Source organism: Microcaecilia unicolor, chromosome 12 (assembly GCF_901765095.1).
Source record: "Microcaecilia unicolor chromosome 12, aMicUni1.1, whole genome shotgun sequence".
NCBI lineage: Eukaryota > Metazoa > Chordata > Amphibia > Gymnophiona > Siphonopidae > Microcaecilia > Microcaecilia unicolor.
Window position 1 is genome coordinate 75,668,995 of NC_044042.1, and position 14,089 is coordinate 75,683,083.

Sequence of the window (14,089 nt, forward strand, 5' to 3'; positions counted from 1 at the left end):
ACAAAGATTGGGATTAAAAGAGGAATTGCAGGATATTGATAAACACAGAATTATTTGGTTTGGGGTTTTTTAAAAAAATTCTCTCAAAATTTCCAATTTTTCCTTTTAGGCTCAGGAAAAGAAATCGTTTCCAAATTTCTGGTTTGGTTTTGGGCCATATCTTTAGTGCTGTCAGATGTCCTAGGATTGTTTTCAGTTGGTAAAGTTTGCTCTGTGCTTGGTAACAAAGATTGGGATTAAAAGAGGAATTGCAGGATATTGATAAACACAGAATTAAAAAAAAAAAAAAAAAAAAAGAAGCAAACTTTGGGGGTCGTTTACTAAAACTTAGCTCGAGTTATCTGCAGCAGGGCCCATAGGAATAAAATGGGCCCTGCTGCAGACAACTCGAGCTAAGCTTTAGTAAAAGTCTCCGTTTATTAGCTAGTCTCCATAACTTTTCCCCAGATTTAAAACCTGATTTTTCTGCCACATCATTAGCAGAGATAGTCTCTAAAATGCACAGTAGGGGCCTAGTTCAGTCTTAGAAAAAATAAAAATAAAAGAGAGAGAAGCAAGCATTACTAACTAGTTTCCATAGCGTACAACCCTTTTCCCCATAGTTTTAAACTGAAACTTTCTCTTGAGGTAGAAACTTAACAGCCAAGAGTATTAAAAAGGATAGTAGGAAGGCTCAAACTGTCCTAAAAGAAAGTTACTTTCTGTTATTTGCCTGCAGGAGAGGTAGTACTGTAACTGACCTGAATTAGGTGTTAATTAAGGTGTGAGGAAGTACAATATTTGCAAAGGTTACTAAGGGCTATGTGATTACTGGGCTAGCATGAAAGGGTTTGCTTGAAGCAGTCTCCTTTAGAATCTAAACTATATAGAGAGGAAAGGTCCCACTTAACATTCTGAGAAGTTCTGAGAGAAGAGGACATTTTTCAGGTAAGTGACATTATTTTGTTCTGTGCCTGGTAAATTAAAAGATTTGGTTTAAAAAAGGAATTGTAGGATACTGATAAACAGAATTTTTTTTATAAAAAGGAAGCAAACTTTATTAGCCTAGTTCAGTCCTTATTGGTTCTATCTAGAGTTCTCAGTCTCCACTTACTGGAAGGCGTGCACAACCCATCAGTCACACTCTGGGCTGGTCTAGAGAGACACTAAGGAATAAATCTTCAAGTGTGGTACTGTAAGATTGGAGGGTGGCCAATGTAATGTTGATTTTTAAAAAAGGTTCCAGAGGTTATCTGGGAAATTATAGACTGGTGAGCCTGATGTCGATGATGGGCAAAATGGTAGAGACTATCAAAGAACAAAATTACAGAGCATATTCAAAAGCCAAAGCCAACATGGATTTAGTGAAGGAAAATCTTGCCTCACCAATCTATTACATTTCTTTGAAGGGGTGAACAAACATGTGGATAAAGATGAGCCGGTTGATATTGTGTATCTAGATTTTCAAAAGGCGTTTGACAAAGAAAGACTCCAGAGGAAATTGGAGACATGGGATAGGATGTAGTGTTCTATTGTGGATTAAAAACTGGTTAAAAGATAGAAAACAGAGTAGGGTTAAATGGACAGTATTCTCAATGGAGAAGGGTAGTTAGCAGGGTTCCCCAGGGCTCTGTGCTGGGACTGCTGCTTTTTAACATATTTATAAATGATCTAGAGATGGGAGTAACTAGTGAAGTAATTGAATTTGCTGATGACACAAAGTTATTCAAAGTTGTTAAATTACAAGAGGATTGTGAAAAATTACAAGAAGAACTTACGAGTGAGAGACTGGGCATCCAAATGGCAGATGATGTTTAATGTGAACAAGTGCAAAGTGAAGCACGTGGGAAAGAGGAATCTGAATCATAGCTACATAATGAAAGGTTCCACGTTAGGAGTCACCGAACAAGAAAGAGATCTAGGCGTCATCTTTGATGATACGTTGAAACCCTCTGCTCAGTGTGCAGCGACAGCTAAGAAAGCAAATAGAATGTTAGGCATTATTAGGAAAGGAATGGAAAACAAAAATGGGGATGTTATAATGCCTTTGTATTGCTCCATTGTGCGACCTCACCTCAAATACTGTGTGCAATTCTGGTCACTGCATCTCAGCTTGGAGAAATGACAGCTGAGGGGAGATATGATAGAGTTCTATTAAACAATGAGTGGATTCGAATGGATAGATGTGAATCACTTGTTTACTCTTTCCAAAAATACTAGGAAGAAGTAAATTTAAAACGAATCGGAGGAAATATTTTTTTCACTCAATGTGTAATTAAACTCTGGAATTCGATGCCAGAGAATGTAGTAAAAGCAGTTAGCTTAGAGGGGTTTAAAAAAGGTTTGGATAGCTTCCTAAAAGTCCATAATGGACTTGGGGAAAATCCACTGCTTATTTCTAGGATAAGCAGTATAAAATCTATTGTACTGTTTTGGAATCTTGCCAGATACTTGTAACCTGAATTGGCCACTGTGGGAAACAGGCTTGATGGACCTTCAGTCTGTCCCAGTATGGCAATAGTTATGTACTTATAAAACAAGGCTAACATGCTAATGCTTTCAAATTGTTAAATAAGCAGCACACTGCACCACACGCAAAGCCTGTACAACATATATTTGAAAACACACATAACACTTAGAGAGATGGCTAAAACTGTAGCAATAAACTTAACACAGATAAATGTTCCAGTCTTTGTTGAAGCTGCTCTTCGTTCACTCTTCTATACTTACTCTCCACACACGAAGGTAGTCCCCGCTGGTTGCTAACAGGTCTGGATACACTCCCTTTGTATCAGGGATCCACATGAGTTTTGTTGTAGGATAGGGGTGGTCAAAGGTGTTTCTGCAAATAAACTCTGAGCTCTCTTCATCCAGGCCAACAAGCTGAACCTGCATAAAGAGTTTAATAGAAATAAGTTATTAAAGTATTATAAGATACATAGAGTCAACATGCGCAGCACAAGACACACCAGGAATTAACAGGTTAACTGGAGGCTTCATAGAATTAACAACAAAAAAGGATATCATACAAGAGCTTGGGTGAACACAGAGGTCTCACCTTCAGAAACGATGTGTGTATTCAAAGAACTTCCCCATTATTATTGGTGAAAGTTATGCAGATGCTGTCAGTTCACTCAATTAACCACATGATGGCAATGTGTCATTACACCCTTGTGTATTATACAGTTGTAACTTCAATGCAACCAGTAGAAAACAAGAGTCAAAAAGGCTAAAATAAGAGATACAGTATAACTTGTCAAAATAACAGATGTCTACAAAAACAAAATTCGATTAGGTTGTGATTATACTGTTACTCACTGAATTTCTGATTCTGGGGTGGAGAATCAATCACAGACAACAGAATTTAATTACCACTTTTTCTTTTGGCTCAGCAAGCATTAAAAAAAAAGCACCAGCTGGATGAAGAACCAAATGCTCTTTCAAAATTAAAATGTGTTTATGTTATCTTCAGCTTAAAGATTACTGTGATAAACAACACTGCACTGCCATATCATTAGAATACTCAATACCATCTGGAGTGCTCTAATCCTATTTCAAAAGAAGAGAACTAGAGCCAGCACTTAGCACTCAGTTTTTAATATCCCACACTATATAAAAGGCACATATGTTGCAGTTTCAAGGTTGTTGAGGGTAGTGATTGAGGACTGTATTTTATATACCCATGTTTGAGTTAAGTACATAAAACTAAAAACATATATACTTTCATGTTTTATTTTTTTTTACTTTAATTTTTATTGTATTTTTGAAAACACAGTAAAACTCAACAAGTTTATTACTAATGCTTCATCCCCCATAGATGAACAACCAAACAGCCCTGTATATTCCTGAAATCAAAGAACTGAACAATAGAATCTGTCAGAACATAGCACCTACAACAACGTAAATTCCCAATATTATAGAGATTCCAATAATTATGTCAGCTAAACAGAGCCCCCAGTTAGGCCCCCGTGACTTTATACCTAGCTATATAAAACTTGATTCTACCACAAAGAACGCCCAGCTTGACATCCTCATCTAAATGTCGTTAACTTACTCAATAGGCTTGCCAAAGTTTTGGTCGCAATATATTGAACTGTGGTATCTCACAAGATTTCCAGCACCTCGCTATCTCCATATGAACAATAGCAAGGCATGATAGCAGTACTTGAGTCTTGTCCTGGGGTACTCCTGAAGGGAGACAGTGGAGCTAAAAAAGTTTTGGATCCAGTGACATCTGTATGGCAAGAACTGTTGCTAAAGTCTGTCTCCACTCTTCCCAAAAGGGCTGTAGGAGAGGACAGGTCCACCAATAGGTAACCAACCCCCCCCCCCCCCCCCCCCCCAACTCTCTAGCACCACTGGGAGTATTGTAAGGAGAAATGATGACGCCTCATAGGGCATATGTACCATTGATACAACATTTTCAACCCATTCTCAATACGATTAGCAGAAATGAAGATTTTAACATGTATGTGGATATATAGTTTGCCACTTTCTCTCTGAAATGGGTTCCACAAGATTCAGAGCAGGATAAATCTTCATTGGTATGCTATTTGCTGGGAAAAGTGAAAGCTACATACCTGTAGAAGGTATTCTCCGAGGACAGCAGGCTGATTGTTCTCACTGATGGGTGACGTCCACGGCAGCCCCTTCAATCGGAGATCTTCTCTAGCAAAGACGTTTGCTAGCACTCGCGGGCGCACGCCGTGCCTGTGCGACCGTCTTCCCGCCTGAACTCGCTCGTGTTCGTCAGTCCAGTAAATAGCAAGACAAAGACAAGGGAAGACACAACTCCAAAGGGGAGGCGGGCGGGTTGGTGAGAACAATCAGCCTGCTGTCCTCGGAGAATACCTTCTACAGGTATGTAGCTTTCGCTTTCTCCGAGGACAAGCAGGCTGCTTGTTCTCACTGATGGGGTATCCCTAGCCCCCAGGCTCACTCAAAACAACAAACAAGGTCAATTGGGCCTCGCAATGGCGAGGACATAACTGAGATTGACCTAACTTCTTCAATTAACTGAGAGGGCAGCCTGGAACAGAATAAAAATGGGCCTATGGGGGTGGAGTTGGATTCTAAACCCCGAACAGATTCTGCAGCACCGACTGCCCGAACTGACTGTCGTGTCGGGTATCCTGCTGAAGGCAGTAATGCGATGTGAATGTGTGGACAGATGACCACGTCGCAGCCTTGCAAATCTCTTCACGAGGGTCTCCTCAGGGCACAGAACGACGCTAAACACAGCCGCCCCGAGCGCGGAAAAAAGAAGACTGACGAATACGAGCGAGTTCGGGCGGGAAGACGGTGTGCGTGCGCGCACGAGGGCTAGCAAACGTTTTTGCTAGAGAAGATCTCCGATTGAAGGGGCTGCCGTGGACGTCACCCATCAGTGAGAACCTCGGAGAACTATCTTTAAACTTGAGAAAGGTAGATTTAGAGTTAAATAGGTTATCTTAGTGTCTTTATTTTTAAGTTACTCTACTTATTTAGCAAAGGCAGTTTAAGGAATTTAGGGTTTTCTTTGTTTGTTTAGCATTTAAGTCTCTTATTCTATTTACCACAGCATCAGTGTAGAACAGAATTGATAGTCACAGGAAACCCCTGTACAGAGTTTTAACTTTAGCTTTGCAGCACTGCTTAGCCAGTTCAAATAAGGAATACAAAGCCAATAGCACCAGGAAACCCCCATTTAGAGATTTAACTGTAGTTTTGCATCACAGCTTAGTTTCCATAGTATAAAATCCTTTTCCCTATAGTTTTAAAACTTTAAAACTTGAACTTTCTGTCACAACCTACAACATTAACAGATAACCTTTAGAAGGCACAGCAGGGCCTAGGTTAGTCTTCAACTGCAATGAAAGAATCAAATTGGAGGGAGGCACTATATGTTAAAGAGGGGATTGAGTAAAATAAAATAAACATTCCACATGAAACGAATCATTATGGATAGAAATTCCATGTGTGAAGGGAAGGAATATTCCTGTAGGGCTGTACTACCATCCGCCCGGGCAGAATGGACAGATGAAGAAATGTTTACAGAAATTAGGAAAGCTGGCAAATTGGGCAACTGGTCCAGGATCTGGTCCTAGGTGGTGTGCAGGGCACAGTATGAGAGGTGGCAGCATCGGGTCGCTTGGGAAACAGTGATCATAACACGATCAAGTTTGAGCTATATGGGATGAACCCACAAAGGAAATCTACTGTAGCTGCATTTAATTTTCGAAAGGGCGACAATAATAAAGAGGGAAATGGTTAAAAAGAAGCTAAAAGGATCAGCTGCAAAGGTTAAGACACTACATAAGGTATGGATATTATTCAAAAATACCATCTTAGAAGCCCAGATCAGATGCATTCCACATATTTGCCATGGTGGAAAGAAAACGACAGTCAGTATGGTTAAAAGGTGAGGTAGAAGCGGCTATTACAGCCAAAAGAATGTCCCTCAAAGAATAGAAAAAGGACCCAAATAAAGAAGAAGCAACATAAGAACTGGCAAGTTAGATGCAAAGCATTAACAAAGAAGGTTAAAAGAGAATATGAAGAGAAACTTGCCACACAGGCTAAAACTCATAGTAACAACTTTTCAGGTACATCAGAAGCAGAAAGCCTGCAAGGGAATCTGTGGGACCATTAGATCTCGAAGGAGCAAAAGGGGTGCTCAGGGAGGACTAGGCTATAGCAGAGAAACTGAATGAATTCTTTGCTTCTGTCTTTAAGGAAGAAGATGTAAGAGATCTGCCTGTACCGGAAATGGTTTTCAAGGGTAATGACGTGGAGGAAACAAATTAAACAGTAGTAAATCATCTGGACCGGATGGCATACATCCAAGGGTACTCAAAGAACTCAAGCATGAAATTGCTGATCTGAAGTTAGTAATATGTAACCTGTCATTAAAATCATCCGTAGTACCTGAAGACTGGAGGGTGGCCAATGTGACACCGATTTTTTTTAAAGTATCAGGGGTGATCCAGGAAATCACAGACCGGTAAGCTTGACGTCAGTGCTGAGCAAAATAGTGGAAACTATTATAAAGAATAAAATTACGGATCACATAGACAACATGGTTTAATGGGACAGAGTCAGCATGGATTCAGCAAAGGGAAGTCTTGCCTCACCAATTTGCTTCATTTCTTAGAAGGCGCGGGATAAGGTGAGCTAGTTGATATAGTGTATCTGGATTTTCAGAAAGCTTTTGATAAGTTCCTCATGAGAGACTCCTAAGAAAATTAAAGTGTCATGGGTGGATTAGGAATTGGTTATTGGACAGAAAACAGAGGGTAGGGTTAAATGGTTATTTCTCTCAATTGAGGAGGGTGAACAGTGGAGTGTCGCAGGGACCTGTACTGGGACCGGTGCTATTCAACATATTTATAAATGATATGGAAATCAGAACGACGAGCGAGGTGATTAAATTTGCAGATGACACAAAAATATTCTAGGTTGTTAAAACACATGCGGGCTGAAATATTGCAGGAAAACCTTAGTAAATTGACAGATTAAATTTAATGTAACTAACTTGTTAGTCTCACTCACACACACAAGGATTGACTTGGGCTGCACATACTGCAGGGGGACATGTTTATCCACTCCTACCCTAGCTGAGATGATATTTAACCATCTCGCTGACCTCATGTGCAGCTTTCTTCAAATCAGTCACCTTACTTTCTAATTCTTCCTACTTTCTTACTCATCTATATGTTACAACTTTACCTTACCCTTCACTACCAATTATAATGTTCTATTACGTATTTAGTCATTGCAAGTAGTATACCATGCCATACTTTGTATTGTTACTTGAATAATTTTACTGCTGTAATTGCCTATTGCTCATGTTTGATCTATTCTTACTGTACACCGCCTTGAGTGAATTCCTTCAAAAAGGCGGTAAATAAATCCTAATAAATAAATGTAGATAAATGCAAAGTGATGCAAATTGGAAAGAACAATCCAAATCATAGTTACCTGATGCTAGGGTCCACCTTGGGGGTCAGCAACCAAGAAAAAGATCTAGGTGTCGCTGATATCTTCTGCTCAATGTGCGGCGGTGGACAAAAAAAGCAAACAGGATGCTAGGAATTATTGAGAAAAAGATGGTGAATAAGACCAAAAATACTATAATGCCTCTGTAACGCTCTATGTTGTGACCTCAACTTTACTGTGTTCAGTACTGGATGCCGTATTGCAAAAAAGATATAGCGGAATTAGAAAAGGTTCAAAGAAGAGTGACTAAAATGATAAAGGGGATGGAACTCTTTGTCAAAGGATGCAATAAACAGCGGTTGGCGTACTTGGGTTTAAAAAAAAGGTTTGGACAAGTTCCTGGAGGTAAAGCCTATAGTCTGCTATTGAGACAGATATGGGGAAGCAACTGCTTGCCCTGGGATTGATGGTGTAGAGTGTTGCCATAATTTGGGTTTCTGCCAGGTACTTGTGGTCTGGCTTGGCCACTGTTGGAAAGGGGGGAAGGGAATGGGGCTTGATATATCGTCCTTCTGTGTTTTTTTGCAACTACATTCAAAGCGGTTTACATAGTATGTACAGGTACTTATTTGTACCTGGGGCAATGGAGAGTTAAGTGACTTGTCCATGGTCACAGGATTCTGGGCTAGATGGACCATTGGTCTGAACCAGTATGGCTACTCATGTTCTTGTCAAACGTTGTAACGAAGTTCAGTTTAAGGAAACCCCCACCAAGAAAGAAGCAAATTTACATAACTGAGATTAATCTCCTCAAAAGTGGAAGGTTTGGCCCTGAGCTAGCTCATAACTAGTTGGGTGCTGAACAAGTGACACACCCGTACAGAACTCAAACAGAGAGACCATACACATTTCTTAGCAACCAAGGGTAAAATAGAAGCCGTGAACAACCGACCTATTTGCAATATACCACAACGTTCCCAAGTACCCACCAACCTAAAATCCCAATGAGAAGTAAATAACAATAGGTAATGCAAAGGAGCTGTCATTGAGAGATGTTTGGACCCCACTATGTGGTCCCTTACTTTATGCCAAATAGTTATCAATAAATTCAAGAAAAGAGAAAACTGGCCTGCCCTAAGTGGGGCACTGATAGGTCCCCACAGCAGTGATATAGTCCCATAGTACTCCGCTTGATTCTCATGCAGGCTTTGGGCTGAAACTTATACCAATCCAAAATTCCTCTCAAAATGAGTTGGCCTATGGTATTTCATAAGCACTAGAACCCCCATTCCACTCTGAAGCCATTTATTTTGAAGAACTAATTTGGCGGGAGCGCTTTCTCCATATGTAACAGAAAATTCTCTTGCATATAGGTCAGTTGGCTGTTTGAGACAGTTAATGGTAAGGTTTGGAAAAGATAAAGGAATTTGGGAAGAACCACCTATTTACATACTACTATTCTTCCAAGCCATGAATGATTGTGTCTGTGCAAACCATTTAGAGATTGGAAAATATTCGGTATTAATTTATCATAGTTCAGTTTATATAATGCAAGGAAGTCGGGAGGATATCTTCACTCCCAAGTATTGTGTATATTCTTTTGCCCAACCAAAAGCTAACTGCGCCTGAAGCTGGGAGGCTTAAGATCTAAACCAGTATTAGGAACCTTTGATTTAGAGGCATTCATCTTAAAGCCAGACAAGTCGCCATAGGATAGGTATCCCACTGTCAATAAACTACGGTCCGTGAAGAGATACTCCTCCCTTCCCACCAGTATTCCCTCTGTGGCCAAATTCTCCTGTATCTTTGCAGCTAGGAGTTCAAATGCCAAAGCGAATAATAAAACGGACAACGGGCATCCCTGGCAAGTGCCCCAAAGTAGTTGAAGTTGTTCAGAGTATTCCCCGTTTACCCAAATTCTAACTGAAGGATTCAAATGCTGAGATCCACACACAAAAAAATCAAAACCTATATATAGTGTATGAACTCCCACCCCACCCTATCTAAAGCTTTCGCAGCGTCAACAATCAAAAAGTACCACTGGTATGCATTGGGTCTTGGCATGCAAAATCAGATTACTTTACACAATAACAGTTGTACCCCTCACATACCATTTCTGGTTCAGTGGCCGGACATACCCAGGACAGATTATAACCCAAAAGATCCATTGAGGCAACTATGGCCCTAAGTACTTCTAGAACAGATGGGTCTAAAATTTTACGGACGTGTTCATTTCCATCCTAATCAGATTTAAAGTGTGCCTAACGTTATCCCCAGTTTGGGATAAATCCCAACTGATCTTCCCGTATCAGATGCCATGAACGTATTTAACCTAGTGGCCAACATTTAAGCTAGAAGTTTAACATCCAAGTTTAACAAAGATTGGCAGATAGATCCCATTTCTTCTGAATCCTATCCCTACTTTTGGGAAGCACTCTTATCCCCACCTCCAATATAAATAGAAACACAGAAAAATGTAGGCAGATAAAGACCATATGGCCTATCCAGTCAGCCCATCCATGCCATTTATTCTCCCTTTCAGCTCCTATGCACTTGTACCAAGCTCTCTTGAATTCAGAAACTATTTTCATCTCCACCACTTCCACCAGGAGACAGTTTCATGAATTCACTACCCTTTCTGTGAAGAAGTATTTCCTCAGGTTACTTTGGAGTCCGTTCCCTTTCACCTTCATCCTGTGCCTCCTCGTTCCTGAGCTTCCTTTCAATTGAAAGGGATGAGTCTCCTGTACATTTATGTCGCATAAGTTTTTAAATGTCTGTATCATATCTCCCCTCTCCCGACTTTCTTCCAAAGTATACATATTGAGATCTTTAAGGTTGTTCCCATATGATTTATGACAAAGACCACTGACCATTTTAGTAGCTGCCCTCTGGACTGCCTCTATCCTGTTTATATCTTTTTGAAGGTGCGGTCTTCAGAATTGTACACAATATTCTAAATGGGGTCTCAGTAGAGTCTTATACAGGGGAATCATAACCTCCTTTTTTCTACTGCCCATTCCTCTCCCTATACACCCAAGCATCCTTCTAGCTTTCGCTGATGCCTTTGCTACCTGTTTGGCCACCTAAAGATCATCACATACAATCACATCAAGTACAACGATCAAAACTAGTTCGCACTGAGTCAAAAAGATATTAAAGTCTCCACAGAATGTTTAGGTCTAAAATCAAACAAAAGACGGGGTGGAAGAAAACAAGTCCAAGTGGCCAGCCAAAACACAGGAAGGAGTAAGAGCTCCAAACAAAGGTCTAAAATCAAACTGTGTAGGGTTAAGAATGTTATTAGTATCCAATAAATCCTGCAGTTGTAACAAAACTGTTTTTTCTAAGATCTTAGCTATAAATCTCAATGAAGAAACTGGATGATAATTTTCAACAAGAGAAAGGTCCAATTTTTCATTTTTCTAAAGTGGTCAAATGGCTGCGCATTTTAATATATTAGGAACATAAGCCCTCCTCTAAAGATCTGTTTACCAAAATAGAGATACTATTAACAATATCATCATGTAAACCTTTAACAATTGCTGGAGAGTAGCCGTCTAATGCACATGGAGCAGGATTCAGGCTTTTTGTATCAGTTACTTGGACTGAGTTTTTCTGTTTGGGCTGCTCAGAAGTAGGCAATTCAACATTTTCAAAAGAACAAAAAAGTTTCTACCTTTTTACAAAATGCAGTTGAAATTGTTCACTAGAAATGGGCAGAACAAACGTTCTACCAACGGGTACAATGGGGCTCATTTTCAAAGCACTTATGGGCTGATGATCAATGGCAAACGCTAAAGGCCATTAGTGCTGGAGTAGCGCCTGCATCTGCCAGCGCCCGATGATCAGAGCTGGTGAGCACGTGTAATAATGAGCTCGCCTGCTCTGAACACTAATTGCATGCAAATGCATGTTCAACAGGGGAATTGGAGCTGGCGCTAGGGTTTGCCAGGACATTGGGGAGACCCTGTCCGGCATGCATTTGCATGTTTCCAGGCCCCAACCACCCACACAAAATCACCCCCCCCCCCAACCAATAATTAAAAAAAAAAACAAAACCCAAAATCTGGTGGTCTACTGGGATCCCCTACTATTTATTTGGATTTTGCTCACACCTTTTTCAGTAGCAGCTCAAGGTGAGTTACATTCAGGTACACTAGATATTTCTCTGTCCCAAGAGGGCTCACAATCTAAGTTGTACCTGAGGCAATGGAGGATTAAGTGACTTGCCCAAGATCACAAGGAGCAGCAGTGGGATTTGAACTGGCCACGTCTGGATTTCAAGACCGGTGCTCTAACCACTAGGCCACTCCACTAGCTGCCCCCATCCAGGGGCTGGCCTGGTGGTCTAGTGCCCCCAACCCCCTCCCTGTACCTTGAAACAGGAGGAGGGAGTAGCATTCCCTCTCTCCTCCTCGAAATGGCAGTGCAATGCGCTGGGCAAGGCTTCACTACCATATAAGGAGTTTTTATATGCCATTAAACATAATCAATATGCAGAAAGACTTGTATCATTAGGAAAATGTTTCCAAGCTCTTTTTTCTTTCTTAAATTCTGTGTAGCCCATGTCAATGTGTACAAAAGCCAAGGTGCAAATTGGGACCAACTGTTCCTATAATCTTTCCAAGGAGCTATTTCATCTAAATAAGCAGAAAGAGACTAATACAAAGTGTCAACAGTATCAGATAGTGAGAGAAGATCCAAGTCATTCAAAAGCGGAATCAAACATATAAATGGCAAGAGGCGTACTCACTCGCAAATGCGCAGTAGAGACCTTTTCTGTCCCGCCCCCGCGTCAATACGTGATGATGGGGGCGGGACAGAGAGGGAACCTGCGCACCTGCGAGTGAGGGAACCGCCGTCGCCACCGCTCCCCCCCCCCCCAGGGTTGCCGCTACCGCTCCCCCCATCCACCCGGAGTCGCCACCGCCACCCACCCTCCACCCGGCCCGGGTCCCTGGCTTCACTATTCAAACCGCCGGAACGCAGCACACAGCTCATCTGAGCTGCCGTTGGCCTTCCTTACCTGCCTGTGTCCCGCCCTCACCGACGTTACGTCACACGAGGGCGGAACACACACAGAGAAGGAAAGCCGACGGCAGGCAGCTCAGATGAGCTGTGTGCTGCGTTCTGGCGGTTTGAATAGTGAAGCCATGTACCCGGCCCGGGTGGAGGAGACTCCGGAGGGGGGGGGGCAGCGACCTATCCGGGGGGGGGGGGGGGCTTTCAACCCCCCCTTCCTTTACTAGCCCGTTTTCACGGGCTCAACGGCTAGTCCATTTATATTTTATAAATGAACGCAATGTTACCTCTAGATTTAAATCGAGATCAATAAGTTTTTCAATTTTACAAAATACAGGAAATTGAAAGGAAAAAAAAATCTGACCACAGAACTATCTCAAAGTGCATTTTACATCAACTGCAAAGTATGTCCTGCAGAATTAGTTGGACCCTGCATGATTTGCCTCCAAGTAAGACTCAGTAACATCTGAGAAAAATCAGCAATAACAGGACCAGTCAAAAGACAGTCAAAATGAAGATTAAAATCATCACTACAGTATTCTGTGAACAAATAACATGAACTAATAATGCTTCAATCGATCACTAATTGCATGCAAACAAGGGTCTCCCGCATTCCTCCCTAATGATCAGCGGGCTTAACGCCAAACAAGGGTGCTGCTCCCACTGCAAACCAGCTTGGAGCTGGTGTTAGGGTTTCTCAGCAAGGGAGGAATGGGGGAGACCCACTGAGAGGATTTTCTCCCAGACCTGTCAAACATAAGCCCCCCCCCCCCAACACAAGACCTCCAGGCCCCCCCACCTCCAAAACCGTGGTGGTCCAGCGGGACCACTAGCTTCCACCCTCCCTCACCTGCCAACATGAACTAAAATGCCCTAGTGGTCCAGTTGGTTCACCCCTCCCCCTGCCAACATGAACTAGAATGCCCTGGTGGCCCAGTGGACAACTATCCCCCCTCCTGGTGCGGCCTACCTCATTGTAGTAGTTAGAGGAGGGAGGGACTAGCACTCCCCTCTTCTTTGGGCACCTCCTCAAAATGGCAGCATCCTGCTCTACCCGGTGTATCCTGGGATGGGGGGGCATCGGGACAGGAGATAGCGGTCCACTGGACCACCGGGGAATTTTAGCTCTTGTTTGGGGGGGGGGGGGGGGGGTGTGAAGCTAACAGTC

The 14,089-nt window shown here is 41.9% G+C and overlaps 1 protein-coding gene across 1 annotated transcript in view; it reads right to left on the reverse strand.

Moving 5' to 3' along the window:
• The window catches only part of DCAF7 (DDB1 and CUL4 associated factor 7), a 38,417-nt gene that overhangs the window by 21,745 nt on the left and 2,583 nt on the right, over positions 1-14,089 (reverse strand). Inside the window, exon 2 of the mRNA XM_030221784.1 lies at positions 2,710-2,868. Within this exon, the coding sequence (XP_030077644.1) occupies positions 2,710-2,868 (159 nt within the window). The remainder of the gene's footprint in view (positions 1-2,709; positions 2,869-14,089) is intronic.